General features: G+C 40.5%; 1 protein-coding gene across 1 annotated transcript in view; it reads right to left on the bottom strand.

Moving 5' to 3' along the window:
* Positions 1–3,712: 3,712 nt before the first annotated feature.
* Positions 3,713–21,367, bottom strand: part of PID1 (phosphotyrosine interaction domain containing 1) — a gene marked incomplete at both ends in the record, with an annotated part of 122,476 nt that continues 104,821 nt past the window's right edge. The window contains one exon of the mRNA XM_080690157.1: positions 3,713–4,189. Coding sequence (XP_080546283.1) covers positions 3,713–4,189 — 477 coding nt within the window. The remainder of the gene's footprint in view (positions 4,190–21,367) is intronic.

Raw genomic sequence — 21,367 nt, 5'->3', positions numbered from 1 at the left:
ACCACCACCAACAACAACAAAAAAGGCTGGATGTCTAGTGTCTAGCTTGGAGGTAGAATGTTCCTGAGTTCAATTCCTAGCACCAAAATAAAAATAAATAGAAAAAAGAAAGCACCTCCTTGCCTATTTCTTCCATCAGGCTGGGATTGTATAACATGAACTAAAGAGACAAATTCCCCATCTTAAAAACACTTAGCACCCACAAGATTTCAACAGACATTTACATAATTGCATAAATAAATATGTGGTTGAAATTGCAATGAATAGCATAAAGAGAGATGACAGGATGCTGCAGATTCCTCTAAGAGTAGGACTTGATTGAGAGTTTTAACACAGCCTGAGAATAACAAAACAAATAGAAAAGACATCTCAACTTAGCAGAGGCAGAGGATTTTGTCCATCGCCCACGGCCAGGAAAATACTTCATCAAAACTCTGTACTATGTTATTTGTACTCAAATGAAACTTCTTAGGCTTTGGCTTTTAAAATTCCATCACTGTCAAAAATATTTAAAAAGTGAACGGCAAAGGAGGCTTATTTATAATGGTTTAGTGTGCTGATTTAAAATAAGCAGGAAGATTTGGAGATGAATAGAAATGAAAAAAGAAATGAAAAATTCAAAGGAGATGGATCTTGTCTCAACAGAACAACAGGCCTGAACCATCCTGGGAGGGTTCTGTCCTCCTTACACACATCCAGGCGTGCTACCTGGGCCATGTGACCTCATTTCTCTTTCCTTGACTCTTCAGTAACTTCCACATACACCTTTGAGGTTTATGTGTCTGGAAAATCACAGATATTAACACATGCGGAAGGGCTTTATGATCAACTGCATAAAAAGCACAGCACAGAAAGGAAAAGTATAGAGCATTAAAAAAGATCCCGGAAGCCAGGCGTGGTGGCACACGTTTGTAACCTCAGCATTTGGGAGGCTGAGACAGGAGGATTGCAGGTAGGCAGCCAGCCTCAGCTACTTAGTGAGGTCCCCTGCAACTTAGTGAGGCCCTGTTTCAAAATAAAGAATAAAAAGTCAGACTGGGTTGTAGCTTGGAGGTAGAATGACCCTGGGTTCCATCCCAAGACTGAAAGAAAGAAAAAAAAAAAACCCAACTGGTGGCCCTCTGAGAGGAATTGCTATTAGCTGCCACAAAAGACTTTGTTGGCCAATGGAAAGATACCATTCTGCATTGCTTTCCCATTACTTAGCGATCATCCCACTCAAATCTCATGCCAATATTATTCGAGCCAATTACACAGCATGCCATACTTAGTACCCTGAAAAGGAACACTAGCAAACATGGGTTTTGTTTTGTTTTTGAAAGAAATAACCATAATGGCACTCGGGAATTCACTTTAGCTTTTATCCAGACAGGAAAGGGCATTGTGGGGAAATATATGCTGGGGGGCGTGTTTCCTTTGTTTTTCCTTCCTTTTTGATGTAGATTCAAGGACAAGGGAGTGACCCTGAAATTGGTAAAACTTGGACTTGTGAGAAATACCGTTTCGGCCAGAAGAGCTTGGTAGGAATTCTCACTCGAGTTCATCCGTTTTAGCAGCCACCCTTATTTCCACTTTAAGAGCCTTTATATTTGTTACTGATACCATGAAGGGCGTTTCTGAAAACTGACAGGCTCCAAGGCCACCGGCCTTGCTTGATTAATGGGGCCATTCTGAGAAGTCTTGGCCTGGATGATGCGGTGTTTAACCAGTTTTTTCAGAAGGAAATCACTCAACACTTACCTTCGAGGATTTGCAAACAGCTTCTCCAAAGATGCACAAGGGGATTTTTTTAAAAAAGCATCCATTTCCAAACTGTTCTGGAACACTCTTTATAAAAAAAAAATCCATTACCCTCAATTACAATTGTAATTGTTCATACACTAACATCTCAATTAAGGGGGAGGTTGGCCATTCAAAACAAAGGGAATGCTTAGAAAGTAAAACTTGATCTTGAAATGCAACCAAGGAATGCAATATAACCAAGTTTTTAAAAGTTGTAGACAGAACTGCCCTGCTGACTCCGTGTGATCTGTTTTGCCAATTTGGATTACCGCTGCTTCAAAAGGGAGACACGCTTAAAGCAGGAAACTCCTCAGCTTTATTAATGCAAACATGTTTTTATTAAAGAATGAATGCATGTACGCTAAAGAATAGTTTACATATGTTGTGAAGCAACAAGCATATCTTCAGGAGGCCTGTCCTCCTCAGAATGACTCCATGCTCACTGTACATGCCTGAAAACCAGACCCAAACATGGGGCACAAGGACACACACACAGACACAAACACCGACACAGATACACAGACCGAAAGCCACCACCACCGCTCTCTGGACTACACGGGCCCTCACTTAAGGCTTCTAAGGTACCCCAGGGCTCCTGATATTGGCAGGGAGAAGAACCATCTTTTAGAATAAAGGAGCAGTATTAACGTGGAAAATTAATCATCTGCTCTCAGCCTTAAATGCATATATTATAACAAATCCTTGGAATAGCATTCCATGATGACCCTTTATGGCATCCAGAGATCTGTGGAACTGAGAAGTCTTGGTGTTCTTAGTGAGAGCTCCTCATTAGAAACCAGGAACAAACGGGCTATTCTAAGATGTCGCAGACTTACTGGAGAGCACAAAACCAGGACTCTCTTTAGGTTAAAATGGGCGCAGGATCTCCAGACCAGCCAAGTTTATGGGACTCATGCCCTATCTGAATGCGCTGTAGAAGGAGGCATGGCTTCCTAGGTGATACTCAAGAAGGGATGAAGCTTGCCATGTGGGTTCATCGGACAGGACATTAACCAAGCAAGTTACCATGAACAGGGGCGGCGAGAGGACAGCTTCCACAGAGTTCCTTACTCAGGCTTCTGTCTAGGGTTTCTGCTTTTGCTTTAAAAATCCCAGTTGGTTCACACACGGCTTCTTTGCTTTCTCAGCCTCTTCCCTTTTGGTGTCCTGCAATGCATATTGGGAATCTCTCCCTCTAATGGATGCTCGCAGAGGAGAGAGGATGCGGGGCGCAGCAGGAGGGGAGGGATTATTAGTAGTTGCAAGTATTCTAAGAAAATAGATGAAACAAATACAATAAGAGGGTACTACTTGATATATTTATGTAGATAAAAGCAGTATCTTTAACTGGGAATTAACTGCCAACTATGGGGTCGTTAGTTGTAAAGCTCAATAAAGGCTGTGCTGATTGGTATACTGAGGAGAGAGTCTGAGGCATGCCATTGGAGAGGAGCTCAACCATCCTGAGGGGGACTTCCACCCTGTACCCTCCACTGTCCCCCAACCCCCAGGGATCCAGAGGCACCTTCCACCTTCTTGTTGGATTTCATAAGGCAGATCAGGATGGTCCATCGAAGAACAACCCCAGAAGATTTGCCCTAGAGTGATGAAAATCAGCATGGGCATCTGTCTCCCACAAGAAGGTGTTAGCATGAGAAGAAAACAAAACAGAAGAGTCTAGAACCTTCCTCCCCATCCACAGCCCCAGCCTCCCTCCTCGCAGTCACAGCAGCAGCAGATTTCAAGGTGACAGAATTACTTTGATGATCCATTTCTCGAGATTTAGAATTGCTCCTCGTAATTTAAAAAGCGTGGTCAGCCAATCAGGTGGCAGTCTTTTTATTCATCCCAAATTTAAACCATTGCTCCTTCATCTCACATCTGGAACTCCTTGACCAAGGCTGCCTGTGCCGGAGCCTCTCCGGCGCCCTCAGCCATCGTCAGATTCCAATTCCTGGGAAACCTCCTCGGACGAGCTGTTCCTGTGGATCCTGCCGTCGCTCTTCATACTGTGGAAAGTCTTCTTGAAGGCCTCCATCATGGCATGGGCCAGCTTCTTGGCCTCTAGCTTGCTATCACACTCCACCGCATGGCAGTCCATCTGGTAGGACAGGTCGTCGTTGATCTCCCGGTACACCCAGGCGAAGATGTTGGGACTCACGTTGTGGTCGGCGGTGCAGTAGGCGATGCGGGCCACCTGGAAGGTGTCCATGTGGACCGTGGCTTCGCCTTTGTGGTCCAGGTGATGCAGCCACACTTGGAAGGGTCGGATCTCCAGGAGGGCGTTGGCCGGGAAGACATCTTCCCGGGCGAGCGTGTGTTTCTTCCAAAGCTCGATGACTGGCTTCTCTGTGCAGCCGGACAAAAACTGCATGCCTGTGGTCGAGACTTTGCCCAGATAGGTGACCTGCAGCGGGAAAAGAGGAAGCAGAGGAGGAGGTCATCAGTAGACTCTTCTCTCTAATACACAAAATGAGTTTGATGTGCTCAAACTCAGCACCGGGGAAGGTGCAGAAAGTCCTTTCTTGCACCCTGGAATAAGAACTGTCCTCAAAGTTTCCAATTTGTCTTCTTAATAATGGGTTGCCACTTGAAAAAGGGTGCTACAGTTCTTTAAATAGAGTTGAAGTTTGGCCTGGGCATAATGGTGTAATCCCAGTTCATGTGAGGGTGAGACAGGAGGATCTCAGTTTAGAAGACAGCCTCAGCAATATAGTGGGACTCCCAGAAATCTGGTGAAATTATGTCTTAAGACAAAAATAAAGAAAGAAAAATGGCCGAGAACATAACCCAGAGGTAGGAGGTGCCTACATTCAATCCCCAGGACCAGAAAAATAAATAAAAAGTAATAAATAAGTAGAGTTGGATTTTGAAAACTTAGTATCTAGAGAACTACTCTTCCCTACCTCCTTCCAAAGTTAAAATGGTCAAAGATGATCATTTACATAATTTGGCATGTCTTTAAAATCATAGGGTCAACCAAAGTTTATTTCTAAGCAAACACACAGAGAATTTAACGGCCGCCAGCGATCAAAGGACGCTGCATCTGAAAAACAAAATCCTTCTTAAACTTATCTCTCATCCTGGTTCTCTTTCCTGAAGCTTCGGTGTTTATTCCAGTTGAGCTGACTGAGTCTAAGAAATGCCAAGGATGGGAGAACTGTTCTATTTAAATGACAGCCCAAAGCACGACTGTTTTCCCTCCCCCCAAAAAACCTTAAAAAATGCACCCATGCCTAGTTATTTTTCAACCTAAACGGTTTTTGAACTGATGGGTATCTGACTGTTGCATACTAAATAAAAAATCTACACACAAGACTAAAATACTGGCTTATCAAGTAGCAAGACAGGCAGCCCAGAAATGAAGAGAAATCATTCTAAATGACTCAAATGTTGCCCTTTATAAAACTTATTTAAGATCTATAACCATTGAGAGATAAACATTATGGAAATTCAGAAAACCGAAGGGCTCGGTTAAGAAATAATACAAAATAGAATGAAATTAAACTTTAAATTAACCCAGATAAAAATAGTACAAACATGATAAGAAGATGCCTTGATTGAGGGTCATGGAAATGGGGAGAATTGGGGAAGGGCCTTTGGTCAAAAGGACTTTAAATCCATGTTTATGTTTCATAGAGCTGTAAAAGATTCTCTCTTCTCTCCTCTTCTCTCTCTCTCTCTCTCTCTCTCTCTCTCTCTCTCTCTCTCTCTCTCTCTCTCTCAGTGAGACCCTGTTTCAAAATAAAGAATAAAAATTAGGACTGGGGTGTAGCTCAGAGGTAGACGGCCCTTGGGTTTCATCCTTAGTACTGCAAAAAAAAAGAATATATAAATGAGTTACTATTGTGTCCTTTTGTACTTAATTGGCTAGTTCCTTTGTTTATTTATTTAATTTGGTGGTACTGAGGATTGAACTCAGAAGGGTTGTACCTCTGAGCTATACTCTGACCCCCATTTTATTTTCTGTTTGGTGAAAGGATATCTCTAGATTGCTGAGAGCTTTGCTAAGTGGCTGAGGCTGGCCTTGCACCTGTGATCCTCCCATTTCAACCTTTCAAGTACCGGGATTGCCATCATGCTCTGCTTAAAATTGACCATTTTATTTTATTTTATTATTTTTTGCAGTACTGGGGGTGGAACCCAGGGAAATTCTACCACCAAGCTAAACTCTCAGCCCTTTTTTAAAATTTATTTTCAAACAAGATCTCACTAAATACAGAGCCTCACTAAGTAATAGCTGAGGCTGTCTGTGAAACATGATCCTACTATCTCAACCTCCCAAGTACTTGGATTACAAGCATTCGCTACCACACCCAGCTTAAAATTGACCATTTTAAAGTGTGTGATTCTATGATATTTGGTACAGCCACACATTGTGATTCTATCAGCTTTATCTGATTCTGAAATATTTTATTATCCCCAAAGGAGACTCCACAGCCATGAAGAAATAACTCACTACTCTCTAACCCCCAAGTTGCTGGCAACCACTAGTCTTCTGTTTTGAAGGTACGTTTAATATAACTGGAATTATATGACATGTGACTTTGGGTCTGGCTTCATCTACTTAGCATAATGTTTTCAAGGCTCATTCATGTTGATGCCTATATCAGTACTTCAGTCTTTTCTAAGATGCTTTTCCTTTTTGGTAGTTTAAAAGCACAGGACGTTAGAGAGAGGATTCTGGGAAGATGACAGATTCAGAATCATCAGGAACCAAGACATCAACTGCACTGGCAGAATCTGCCTGGATGGAGAAGCAGAAAGTAACAAGTGTTGGCAAAGGTTGGCAGAAAATTGGACGCCCCGTGCACTATGCAAGGAATATAAACAGTACAGCTCTCATAGAAAGCAGCATATTGGTCAGCTTTTCACTACTAAGTGAAATACCCCATACAGGCTACTTATTTTATGTTTATTCAGCTTAAAGTTCTGGAGATTCAAAGTTGAAGGCTGGGCGGGCCACCACAGGACTTTCCTCTGCTGAGGGGAGTGGACCTTGGCCCATCATGGTGCAAGTGTGTTTAAAAATAATAAGAGTTGAAACTAGACTACCATAGGAATGGTTGTATATATCCATGTTTATAGCTGCACAATACATACTTGCCAAACTATGGAACCAGGCAAGATGTTATCAACAGGTGAACGAATTGCAAAGTTATGGGATATACACACAATGGGATTCTACTTAGCCAGAAAGAAGAACAAAATTATGTCATTTTGCAAGGGAATGGGCGGAACTGGAAAATACTGTGCTAAATGTGATCAGTCAGTCACAAAAAGTGAAAGGTTGGATGTTCTGCCTCATATGCGAAAGCTAAGTAGAAACTGGGACACAGGAGGCATTCTAGATAGTGGGGTGAAGGAGGGGACCTCACTGAGGGAGATGGAGGGGGAGGAAGACTTGGAGAGGAAAACTGCTCAATGGACATGATGTACATACACAAACTATCAGAGCCAATCACAGGAAGGTGGGAGGGGCGGGAGTGGGGGTAAGAATTGGGGGAGGGCTCAATGAGTGCTGTGTGCACGTATGCCTCTATCTCCATGTATGATTACAATGCACCAATTTTAAAAAAAAGAATAATAAGATGATGAGGAAGGGAGATGGCAGAGAACTACCTGAGGAGTCCATGAGAAATATCTCCTGCTCCTACTGGGCCCCACCTTCCAACAGCACCACCCTGAGGATGTAGCCGGTAATCACAGTAGGTATTTGGGGAACACAAACCATGCACAAACAATAGCGAACACTATGGCGATCCTTCAAAAAATTATAGACAGAAATATCATATAATTCGACAGTCTCACTTTTGGGTATACATGCCCCTCAGTTCAAGCCCCAGTACCACCACCAGAAAAATGAAAAAGTTGTATTTTGGGGGTGCGTTTGTGAGAAAAAATGGAGCAGAGATTAGTTTCATAAAACAATAATTAAAGCTATTTAATAATATCTAGATATTTATAAAAAGAAATTTAAAACACTAAGGTGCAACCTAGCATTTAGATATAATCTTTTGGTAGTGAACCTATTTAAAAGTAACTTTTTCTTAGTGGTTCACTTTTACCAGGGACACATGAAGAGCACTTGAAATATCAAGTGTTTAAGGTCTCAGATCACCATTTATGTAAGTCTACTGTCAAATCAACCCCATGAGCACTAAGTGCTAATGGCTGGTATTTGTATCACATTTGATGGTGAGAAGTATGTATCCATTAGACCCATCGACAGTCCCGTGGATCAGGATGGAGTGTTATTATCACTAACTCCTTTTAAAGCTCAGAACCTTCAATTCTGACAGGAGATGTAGCTGCAGTCACTGAAATAGCCAGGTAGTGGCATTGAATTCATAGATCAAGACAGCAAAGCATTGGGATTTCAGTAACATTTTAATGATCTATGAGGAAAATGGCACAGAATAAAGAGCCTTAAGACACCTGTCAAATGCCTGGGCCACTTTGCTATGACAGTCATTTCCATTAGGTGCTGCTTTTCGGCCATTTATTCATACACACATCTTTAGAGCACAACCAAGACTCTGGATTTCTCGGGGCATTCTAGTTTCAGTGAGTCCTCCTAGAGAATTAGCAGGAATCGACTGTCCACCGCTTTTGAAAACGACGCTCTTCTCCGGGTGACTGTACAGCTGGCCACTTTTTAAATAAAACACTTATTCTTGTTTTGTAAGTGCAGAAAGTAAAATTAGAAATCTTTTTAAGCTGTCAGATAAAATGAAATACACATTTTACAGACAGAGTGAAAAATATAAACTGGATCATGATTGAATTTATGTAATCTCATGTGTATGTATACATATATATACATATATAAGATTTTATATATGTATATATATATATATATAGCTATCTAGCTATAGGGACACCATACACACACACGTGCGTGAGCACACACACAGTGTTTGTCAGCTTCTCCTTGCTATGACAAATATCTGAGAAAAACAACTTAAAGGAGAAAAATTTTATTTTGCTCATGGTTTTACAGGCACAGTCCATGGTCGGTTAGCTCCATTGCTTTGGACCCAAGGGGAGGCAGAACATCGTTGTTGAAGGGTGTGACCAGAAAGATGCTCAGCTCATGGCATTCAGGAGGGAGGGAGAGAGAGAGAGAGAGTGGGGGGCAGGCTAGAAACAAGATAGAGCTCCAAGGGTATGCCTCCAAAGACCTACTCCTTGAGACTTCCCATCATCTCCCAAGAATCCATGCAGCTTGAATCCCTCAGAGGTTAATCCACTGGTGACCCCATGATCTCATCACCTTCTCATCTCTGAACACTGCTGCACTGAAGACCAAGCCTTTGGGGTCAATCCAGATACAAACCATAGCATGTGCATACAATATTCGCTTCTTTTTCGCTTCTTTTTCTTGTTTTTTTTTTTTTAGAGCAAGTTAGCATTTCATTTTATGTTGTATGCTTTTATTGGTGCATTGTGATTGTGCATTATACAGAGGTGTTGAGTGATAGAATGTACATGCAAATAACACTTGGTGCCTTTCCCTTTGGTTCCACCCCACCTACTTCCCTTTGCTGTATATGTCATTGAGATTGCTACTAGTAATTTTATATACATATATAGCATTATTTGAACTGTTATATTCTTTACATCTCTATCGTCCTCCTCATTCCCCTAAACCCCCTTCATCACTCCACTGGAATCTCTGCTCTTCGATCTGAGGTGTCTTTTGATTCCCAATTTCTTTTGCTTCTACACTAAGATTCCATCTAACTCCAGTTAGAAAGGCAATCGTCAAGAACACGAACAATAATAATAAATGTTCATGAGGATGTGAGGGAAAATGCACTGTTAGTGGGTCTGCAAAGTAGGAAAGCCACTATGGAGATCAGTGTAGAGATTTCTTAGAAGATTGGAAACGGAATCCCCATATGACCCAGTTATACCACTTCTGGCATCTCTCCAAATGAATTAAAGGTAGAATATTATATGATACATACATCCATAAGCAGCACAATTCAAAATATCCAACTTATGGAACCAGCCTAGTTACCCATCAACAGATTAATGAATCACAAAACTGTGCTATATACACACAATGCAAACTTACCCGGCCTTAAAGAAGACAAAAATTATGTCATTTGCAGGAAAATAGATGAAATTTGAGACTATTATGCTAAGTGAGATTAGCCAGTCCCAGAAAGCAAGTAGTTGTACATTTTCTCTCCTATGCAGAAGTGAGAAAATATTTGTTTTCTAAAACCAAAAACATGTATAATCTCTCAAAATGCAGTCCAAGAAATACAACTTTCAATCTAAAGAACTGAAGACTTTTTGGGATTTTTCCAGAATTTCTCTGTGAACAGAGAAGTAGCAACAGGTTCTACCAGCACTAATCCTGATTATTGCATTAGCTTGATCTTGCAAAGCAGAGAATTTTTAAGCCCGAAAATGGAGGAGAGCTCAAAGTGGATTATGTGACTACTCTTCTCAACTGTGACATTGACGAGGGTGAACAATCACAAATATTTGCTAGTGGCACCCACAGTCTACATCTACTCTCAAGTGGAATTTGTAGTTAAGGCCACAGAATTGAAAGTGGACAGATGTACCCTTTCTATAACCACATAATCATCAATATGTCTCTCCAATGTCAGACTAGTGATTCCATAGATATGACAGCTCCATCCTGCTGCTTGATAGTGCAGGGGTACCCCGGCCTTTGCCTTGGAAAAGCTCTTGATCTATTCTTCTGTATTAAAATAAACTGACTCTGATCGAACATTCCTAAAGAGTCCCAGGAAGGAACTGTTCTCTGGTTCCTCCAGGTGGAGTCCACACTAAACATGAGTGGAAGGGTCTAATGCATGATACTGGTTAAACTTTGGAAGGGCAAAGAATCTTGCTATCTTAATGGAGTTGATAAAAATTGTCTGAAGTTTCATGAGATTCCATAAAAACAAAGAAAGGTTATCAAGCTGCTATTTTTTTAAGAAATACAGGAAAATAATTATCTGTTATTTCCTCAGAAATAAAAAAAGAATTATTTGAATATTTTTCAAAAATGAATTGCAAAAGTGATAAAATGATGTACCAAGTCAATTGTTACTCAGAATGATCCCTTAAGACACATTCTATATCATCTGTCATGGCTCATGTTTTGAATCCTGACCTAGGTCAGGATTTATTGACCGCACACCCACATATCCCCAGTTTTCTCCTAAGTTCTCCAGAGTTAACAACTAACCCATAATTTGACTATACATCACTGAAAAACACTACTTGGACTTTTTAAAAAGTGAATTCCATGTCTATTTTTTTGCAAAAATAACTTAATGTTTTAATACTTCTATTAAAATAAAGTTTGATAAAATGCATCTTAAGGCTTTAGTTTTCAAGGAAAATAAAGTAAAAAATTTTAAAGGTCTGTCTGATTTCACTTAACATTTTGCTTATGAGCTCCACGTTCATCTATGTTGCCACACAGGACAGTAACATGGAATCTATGAAGCGGGGCTCACAGAGGTAGAAGACTTGTGATACCCAGAGGTCAGAGAAGTTAAGAGACTGGTTAACAGGTACAACATCATTGCCAGAGAGAAGAAATAAGGACTTGTGTTATATTGCACAGAAAGGTGACCAGAGCCAAGGGCGAGGTATTGTATAATTCAAAATAGCTAGAAGAGAGTATGTTGAATATTTTTATGATAAAGAAATGATAAATGTTTACGAGGATGGCTCATCCATGCTGATCATTACACAATACATAAACATATTGCACACCATACATACCCCATTAAGATGCACACTTATCCACTTACACTTTGCTTTCAAAATACTGAAGATTCACTTACACTGTGCAGGCAACAGTGACCCCTGTATATATCGGGTTAAGAAGAAAATGGTTTCCAAGAAACAGAAACCCTATAATATGGGGCATTATACCCGCATATGCCTACATCAACACTGTCACAGGGAGTTGCTCTGAATATGTAGAGAGTCCCTGCATGCCATGGTTGTCCTCCTGTGGGCATCTTCCCTTTCATGCTCACCTGTTGGCATGCCCTGGCGTAAGAACACAGGGCTCCCTGCGCACAGAAGCTGCAGAAGGCTGCACCACCAACATAGTTGTGCACCAATGTCAGGTCTGGTTAATGAGAATCTCATCCTCCTGCCTGTCGATGAAAGATGTGAATGTCTTCTAGATGAATGAGTCCCTTCTAAACTCCATCTTTCAAGGATGTAATTTTCTGGAGCCACCAGTGAGGGGAAACACCAAGTCACTATTATCCATCCAAAACAGTGCACAGAAGTCTTTCTAAGCCGTCCCCACACAGGGTGTTGGAAGAAAGGGACTTGTAAGATGAAAGAAAAGAAGAGTCTTTTGGAGGAAAAACAAGCTGGAAAGATGTATGTTTTATACAGCTTTACCATCACAGTTACCAAAATACCTGAGAGGAACCACTTAGAGGAGGAAAAGTTTTATTGGGGCTCATGGTTTCACAGGTTTGGGTCCATAGGGCTGACACATGATAGAAACCAGAAGTAGATAGAAGACAAGAGGAGCGGGTGAGGGACAGATATAGTCCCCCAAACTATACCCTCAGTAACATACCTCTTCCAGCCACAACCTACCTGCATACTTAACCACCCAGTACATCCATGAATCTATCAGTAGACTGACCCACTAATGAGATTACAACCCTGAAGATTCAGTTATTTCACCTCGGAACATGTTGGCAGCTTATCCAGGAGATATTCTATATCCAACCATAGCAATGCAGTAAATAGTAGCATCTTTTTTATGGCTTTAGAGATGGGCATTGGGGGGGGGGACTGGTTACAAATGAATGATTCTGAGAGAAATCAGCAAACAACTCAGAATAAAAGTTTTCCCATGTGTCATTTTATGGCACAAACTGATGCCCCCAAATACATCTGTCATGCTTGTGAATGGGCTTTTGCTGGCCCTGACTGAAGAGACTGTGAAATATATTCACAATGTGTGACAACACACAGAGACTGAGGGCAAAGGGACACCAGAACATCAACAGAGCCCAGGTTCTTCAGAGTTTCCTAAAACTTCATCCAACTCTTTTTCCCTGAATCCCTATTCCCTGCCTATCTGTGATGAAACAAACCCTGGTTGCCTGACCTTCATAGCCTTGGGGCTGAGCCAGCACTGTTCCTTTCTCTGGGCAAGGTGGGGGGTGAGCAGTCCCTATTTAATTCCAACTTGAAAAGCCCCTGTTTACAAACTGATTCTTCTTCTACTAGACTGGATAGTTGGATGGAAAAGCTAAAAATAAGAGATGCTAACAAGGATATGAGGTGGGATGGGCAATCATGTCAGAATCCAAGTTCCTGGTTACCTTGGGATCGTTGGCCTTCTAATGTGGATAAGCCCAGATCCACAAGCCTTGCCTTGGTCCAATTTACTTTGGCATTTCTCAAAAATGACACATCAAGAACAAAGACTCTCTAGAGGTCTTTCTTGGGATATGAAAGATATTAGTGTTCTCTCATTTTCTTTAAGAGACCATGTCTCCTGGCTGATACGAAATAACATCATAGGAGCAAGAGGATGGAGGAAACTTAATTGTAAATCCCAATAGCCTGTGGCTTACAAGGCAGAAAAGAAGAAAAGAAAGTTATTGTCCACTAAATAGTAAATGCGGGAAGTCTAGAAGAGTGGAGAAGACCGACAGAAAGAGCCACGAGAGCCAATTCCTGGCTCCTGCAAATCAAAACCTGCAGAAATAAGACCAGTTGCTACCAGGGCTTACTTTACACCAGGTACTGGGGTAGGTGATTTTTAGGTGTACTAATCTTTATGACTATTCTACTGGTTCTGTTGATTAGGGGACCGGTGAGAAGTCAAGTAACTTGGCCAAGCCAGAGAGAGGCCAGGACTAAACCCTGGGTAGCAGGATCCTGAATCCTGGCTCATATCTGCTGCATCCCAGGCTGGTCGATGCAGACCAGAGGTCAGTCCAGCAGCAGGCCCCCCTCTGGCTCCTCTGGAGTTCCCTGCACACTTTCAACATCACACACTAAGGAGCCTATGAGTCCTCAACCAGTCTTCCTGGATTCTGGAGAAAGCCAAAATAATAGTAAAGTGGACCAATGGTTTTTTATTCACTTTCAGTATACCAGAAGGGCTGAAAAAGCTGTTTCCTGATGGGACTGCCTTATAGCATATGTGTTTTTAAGCAAATAATTAATTCACCTTTACATAATGTGATTTGTTTGGTGAAGGAAATTGTTCAAAACACAGAGCTCATGACGGCAAGTCCTGCCTATCAGTGATCACATTGGAAAACACAGACCAAAGCCAAGCCATTAATTTCCCACTGAGAAACAGTGATTGCCCCAGAGCCCAGCAGTGACAGAAGCATCTCTGGATCCATGTGTCCCAGCTCTCAGAAAATTCATCTTTCCAACTCTGCCTGTGAGTTCCTGATCTAAATTCTATGATGTGTCATGCCCTTACGTTCTGTGATGGCAGATTTTATATGTTGATTTAGTCAATACATGATACACAGTTGTTTGGTCAAACACAAGTGCTTCTGTGAAGACATCTTTTAGATACAGTTAACATTGAAATCAATAAAGTTTGAGTAAAGCAAATTAATTCAAATTAATGGAGGTCTTCATATGATAAGATAGTTTCTTCAAGAACAAAAGAATGGCACCTCTCAGTTGCTCTTAGATGCAAGACTGTAGTGCCAACTCTTCCCCTGTTCTCCAGGCTGCAAAATTAGACTCGACATATTATACCATTCCATGAGCTAATTCTTTTTTTTTCTTCAGCACTAGGGATTGAACCCTGGGGCACTCTACTTCTGAGCTATACCCCCAGCCCTATTTTTCATTCTTTACTTTGAAACAGGGTCTCACTGAGGATGGCCACAAACCTGCATTCCCCTGTCTCAGCCTCTCAAGTACTGGGATTACAAGCGTGCAATACCACATCCGACTCCATGAGCCAATTCTTAAAAATGGCTCTTTTTCTATCTCTGTACCTCTATATTCCTCTCTTTCTTTTCAAAACACACACATACACACACACAATCAAGATAGGCAGGTAGTTAGATTGCCACCAGGACTGTACCCTGGGGACTGCACATGTGGGTGGCTGGATGCATCTGACATGCTTGTGGTCCATTCTGAGGATGGGCCTGGCACTTTAAGCCAATTTGTCTTTGTTGAAATCTCATAGTAAAATGAGTGGTTTAGACTTCCTAGCATTGATTCTACTTTTCTTTGGTCTCTTCTTTCTCTTCTTCCTTTTTTCTTTCCTTCCTTCTTTCCTTCCTTCCTTCCTTCCTTCCTTCCTTCCTTCCTTCCTTCCTTTTTTGCTCTACTTGTTTTCTTTCTTTCTTTTATTGCAGCACTGGGGATGGAACCCAGGGGCATTATACTTCTATTTTATTTTGAATTCCTATTCAAATTAGACATTCTATTTTGAAACAGGGTCTTACTGATTTGCAAAGTGCCTCACTAAGTAGCTGAAGCTGGCTATGAACCATGATCTTCCTGTCTCAGCCTCCCAAATGCTGGGATTACTGGTATGCGCAACCATGCCCGGACAGTCTCTTCTTTCTTTTAGAGAACTGAGCAACAAATTTTTCCCGAGTTTAAACTCAAAATACTGACCATTATATTGCAATGAATTCCTGATGAATAAAGAGGATATCCCCAGCATCATGAAATTTTTAGAAGTGAAGAGCCCATCAGGCATGGTTATGCACAACTATATTCCCAGAATGAGTCTCTGTTTAAAAAAAATATAAAAATGGGGCTGGAGGTGTAGCTCAGAGGTAGAATGCCCTGGGTTCAATACCCAGTAGCACATCAAAACAAAACAAAACAAAAAACAGAGAGAGAGAGAGAGAGAGAGAGAGAGAGAGAGAGAGAGAGAGAGAGAGAGAGAGAAGAGAAATTGGATGAGGCCATTCATACCTAACACCACTCTTTGGTTGCAGACTGTGATATTCTGATGCCCAAAGATATGAGGACACTTGTCACAAATCACACAGCTGGTCTTTGAAAGAGCAAGATGTGGCACATAAATCTCTAGCCCAAGGCTGAGGAGTTTCTACTACTTTAGTGCCTTCTACCTTTTATTTGGCCATTTCTTCAGGGGTCCAAACTGAGACTAAGACCTGGTCAGGGACACGGAAAGGTGACTGACGCTCTACAAAGCCTGGTTAAACATTCTAACAGGGCTTTGGAGTCAGAGGCAGTTACACTGTCCTTATCATGAGGTGTGTTTGCATATGCTAGGGATTTAAATTATAATGCATCAATAATTGAAAGTAGGAGACAGTATGCATAGTTAATACCCAGGTAGCATATTCTTAAAGCATTTTGAAATGGAGTTTTACAAAGCAAACAATCCCTATTTCAATGGACAACTCTGAGGAGCTAATATTATAGGCCCTAGACTGACCCCTACTCACCCCCTGTCGGGCACAGGACAGCACAGGTATAACAGGTGAGAGGACCTCTTGGAGTTTGGCACTGTGGTTAGCCCTACTTCACACACCCCTCAATAGAGGCAGATAAAGGCTTCATCAGGCCAGTCTTCATGGTCTGGCTGCACTGCTCAGAGTACACCTGGACATCCTTTGGTTGCAGTAGCTCCAGGTCCCACTGTTCCACCCTTCTGTCGATCATCCTCAAGATGCCCAGATAGCTTTGGATCAAAAAATAAGTTATATTTTTTCTCCAGAGTGAGTCTTGAGTACCATTCTGGGAGCTGTTTTTGGTGTCCCACTTCAGCCTTACTAGGGAGAAGGTAAGACCCAGCTATTCTGTGGCCAGATAGATGAGGATGAATGGTTGCCATGCCCTGAGCCTGTTCCTCCCAAGCCTCTTGCCTACTACCTGCTTGGCCATGCCGCTGGTTCTAATGCTGGCAGTAGAATGCAGAGCTTCCAAAGTGTACATTCTCTGGGGCACACTGATGCACACGCCTTGGTTGATCAGTAGTGATTTATTTCAGTAACTTCTCCAGAGGCCACAAATATTGAGAACACTTTTGTTAATTGCTCAGCATCCCCCCTCAGTATTTGCATGGGCTTACATAAATGGAATTTAAAAACTTATTAATGGGAATTATCCTGGGAAATATATCTTGTTTTATTATGTAAATGTATATCATGGGAGGAAAAAGAAAATTTAGTGAGACTCTATATTGAGCAATAACTAAGTACTGTTTTTTAACTCCAATAAAGAGATGTATATCGCTTCAGCTGTTGAACACAGCATTGTCTCCCCATTAGGTATTTAAATGGCAGATTTATTTCTGTCGGCCACGTTATAACTTTGTTCCAACGATGCTGAATGACTGTAGATACCGTGTCCCGTCTCACGCTTATCAGACAAGCCTGATGTGCAATTTGTCCTGTCAATTGTCTCTGGGATGTGCGAAGCTTGGAAATATTGTCATTGTCACCATCAAAGACGGAAGCAATTTATCTAGAAGGCACTGAAGTGTGTCCCTGAAGACAAAGTCACTTAATAAAAATGACACCACACTGATGCCACATTCCGTGATTGGGTTCCTTCTGGTGAGCTGATCTGAGGATGGTCAAACCTGCGGCCATTCCACCCAATGACACAGGAACAATTGATTCGGTGACAAGTCTGATAGCTCCCCCTCTGCTTTCTAATCAGCAGAGCACACTGCAAAAGAGGCAAAATTCCAGCAAAGCTCTCTGGGCTCTAAGATGTTCACAATAAGAAAAGTCTCTAAATGATAAATCAATACCAAGCATGCTGCCTGAGAGTTACCTGACAAATGCATTCAAGGGACAAGAACCATGGCAGGTGAAAAATGCCACCCGTTTTAGTCCTTGTAGCACTCTATCAATTCATTTTCCTTAGCGCACCACCCATTAGGAATGAACCACGGAAGGCACTAAACATTTAGAAAGAGCAATGTTGAGACAACATTTGGTTGGAGGTAATAAAAGACACACACAGAACTACTGGCTGTAAGTCTAGTGCTTTTAGGACCCTAATGGTGGTTGGAATCAAGAGAAGGAAAGAGAAACTCAGGTTATCCAACATGGAATTCCCATGTATTCCCACACAAGGGAGATGTTCAAATATAAACCTTTATAGGAATTTGCACCGAATATTTATCTGTAATACTCCAAAACTGGAAATGAATGGCTGAGTAGACAGTGGCACATCCATATGATGGGATAGTAATCAGCAATAAAAAGGAATAAGCTTTTGATACACGGAACAACTTGGAGGACTTTCCCGTGAATTATGTTGAGTGTAAAAAGAGCTACATTCTATATAGTTGCCAGAGATGAGGGATGGGGGTAGAGGGTGGGAGGGAGATGGCTATAGAAGGTCAGTACAAGGGATGCCCGTTATGACTGATGTATTTTAGTGTCTTAGCCTTAGTGGTGGATATATGGATCGAGGCATGTGCTAAAATTATATAGAAGTAGACATATGCACATATAAATGAGTACTAGTGAAACTAAAAAAAGTTGAAGAAGACTGGAGTATTGTATGACTTTGGTACTATACTATAACTTTAGAAAGTGTCATAATTTAAAAAGCCAGGTAAAGTATATCTAGAATTATTTCTGGACTAAATCTCATAACTGTATGTATATCCACAATTATCTCAATAAAAATATCACTTAATAAAAAGTCGCCACATCATCTCATTGAATTATTTTATAATTTAAACACTTTATTTTGAATTATGTATCAAAATTCATATATATATATATATATATATATTATGTTGTTATAATAAATGGATATTATTCACATCACTTGTTAGGTTAATTCAACCCAGAGAAATATTTACAGACATATGGTTTCAGAAAATAATTTCTGAAATTTTTGATTATTTACAGATTTTTCTTATAGAGGGAATATGATGGGGTGGGAAATAAACAACTGAACAATAGTTCTGAAATTCACTCTCTTTATGGGAGGAGGTGATCCAAGAAAAAAAGACATGACCCTAGTCATATCTCTTTGTCTACTTGGTAATGTTAGACCTTCTGCTGTTTGTTAGTGGATAAAATACTTAGCTAAGGAAGTCTTCAGGCAGGAGGTACCTGGTTGCCTAAAATTGCCTGTGGTAAATGCACACGGAATCTATATATTTATAGCACATGATTTAAAGGAAAATAATCCACAAACTACATAACTGAGTATGAAATGGGACGGTTTCAAAAGCAAAAGAGCCTTCTGCACACGCAATACATCTACAAACAATACTAGGTAACCCTTTTTTAAGTTTGGGTTAGAGCATGTTCAACAAAGGAAGAAAGATAGTACACTACCAGCCCCAGAGCTCACCCTGTTTTGCTTGTGCCTTCTGATTATTTGGTTCCTTGATATTATTAATAACGTTGAAGACAGGATAAGATTTCTGATTTGAAAAACCAGTTATTTTTGTAATCTCATAGGGTAGTACGTAAAAGACTTTTCAGCACAAATTTATATTGGGATGCCATTATGTAGAACAGTCGAAAGAAAAAGGCTATTAATGTTCAAGAAGGAAAGGGAACATTATAAAATTTATGGTTGTTAAAAACTGCTAGTTCATGACATTTTTAAAACAGATGCCAGTGTAGTATTGAGAATATAGTGACTACATTTAAAAGATGCAGTGAAACTATTTAAAATTGCAGTCTTTAAAATATATTTGAAATTCTATTTTTGCAATTATTTAAGCTTAGGTTGAAAATATTTGATACACAATTAAAAATATGGGGTCAACTATAATAATAAATTTTTTGCAGAAAACTAAATTAAATTCTTAGGTTATATTTTATTTGACTGCTTTTTCATTAAAATATCTACTCAAAATTATAGAAACAAGCCAGGTATGGTGGTACACGGCTAAAACCCTAGCACTTGGGAGGCTGAGACAGGAGGATTTCAGGTTCAAGCAACCTCAGCAACTCAGAAAAACTCTCAGTAACCTACTGAGACACTGTTTCATAACAAAAATGGAAAATAGGGCTGAGAGTGTAGCTCAGAGATAGAACACCAATCACCATACCAAAACAGAGAGGGAGGGAGGGAGGGAGGGAGGGAGGGAGGGAGGGAGGGAGAGAGAGAGAGAGAGAGAGAGAGAGAGAGAGAGAGAGAGAGAGAGAAGTGAAACCACACTATAATAGTTGGAAGGCTAAAAAGAACCTTGTTAAATTACAGTGGAATTAGAGTAACTATAACAAAACCATGGCTTTAACATACTTGGGCATGTAGACATTGATATCAAGATATAAGTGGGTTTGTGTATGCATACACACATATATTTCTTGACTGTGTTGAGCAGCCTGGAACAGTGACATCCCAGAAGTAATAAGCTCTTCAAAAGCTGAGTTATTGGTTTCTAAATATCATTCTCCACTAAAGGGAACCAGCTGTTCCTGGAGACAGCTGATTCCAGGGCAGGCATGAAAAGTGTATGGCTGGAACATCACCTTGTGCCAGAAAGGAGAAAATGCTCAAAAAGGAAACAAATGATAGAAACACGTCCCAGGGATAGAGCCACACAAAGAGGCTCCTGTTGGCCAAGCTGAGGGAGATGAGAACATCAGAATTAATTATGATTGTAACAACTATAACCACATGATAAGAACCAGTGAGTCAATGCTGACACAGATAAATGACTGAAGAAATGGAATCAGAAGAAAACTTCTAACGACGAAATATAAAGCAAAAAACACAAAGGTGATGATGAGATTAAAATATTGTGCTTTGGTAACTACCGTAGTAATAAATGTTTCTGGTGAGAAGCATCATTAGGTGCTAAAATTAGCAAGGAAGTGTTTGATGAGCAACTAGATACTGAGATAGCCTCTAAGAACCTCCCCACAAGACTTAGTTTACAAGTGGAGAGTGATACGTGTTTAATGAAGAAACCTAAGTGACTCCATGACAACCTAGTGACAGAGTAGCAGGCACCACAAAGGAAACAACGCCACCTTTATTACCTCCTGCTAATCACCTGAACCTAGTCACGTAGAAGTTGGACAAACTCAAAAGAACAGGAATTGTCTAAACTGTAAAAATAGAAAGATAAAGAATGAAAATCTTAAGGCTAAATGAAACTAATGGGACCAATCACATAATCCTGAGCTGGATCTTGACCATGTGACCAATGTGTATATATATATATGATATATATATATATATCATATATATATATGTACACGTATATATATATGTATATATATGTATATATATGTATATATATACGTATACACATATATATATGTATTATGTACATATACATATGTACATAATATATATGTATATATACATATATATATCATATATATATGTACATGTATGTATATATATATATATATATATATTTATCATAGTATATTAGTAGACAACTGGTAAAATATAAATAAGGTCTGTAGAGTGTTTGGAAAAGAATAGCCAGGTAGAGTACAACACATTTGTAATCCCAGTACCTGGGAGGCTGAGACAGGAAGATCACAGGTTCACTGCCAGCCTCGGCTACTTGGTGAGGCCCTCTGCAATTTAGTGAGATCTTGTTTCAAAATAAAGAATAGAAAGTAGGGCTGGGGGTGTAGCTTGGAGG

Source organism: Muscardinus avellanarius (assembly GCF_963383645.1).
Source record: "Muscardinus avellanarius genome assembly, chromosome: 2".
NCBI lineage: Eukaryota > Metazoa > Chordata > Mammalia > Rodentia > Gliridae > Muscardinus > Muscardinus avellanarius.
Note: the sequence above shows the minus strand (reverse complement) of the source record. Positions and strands in the feature narration are given on the sequence as shown.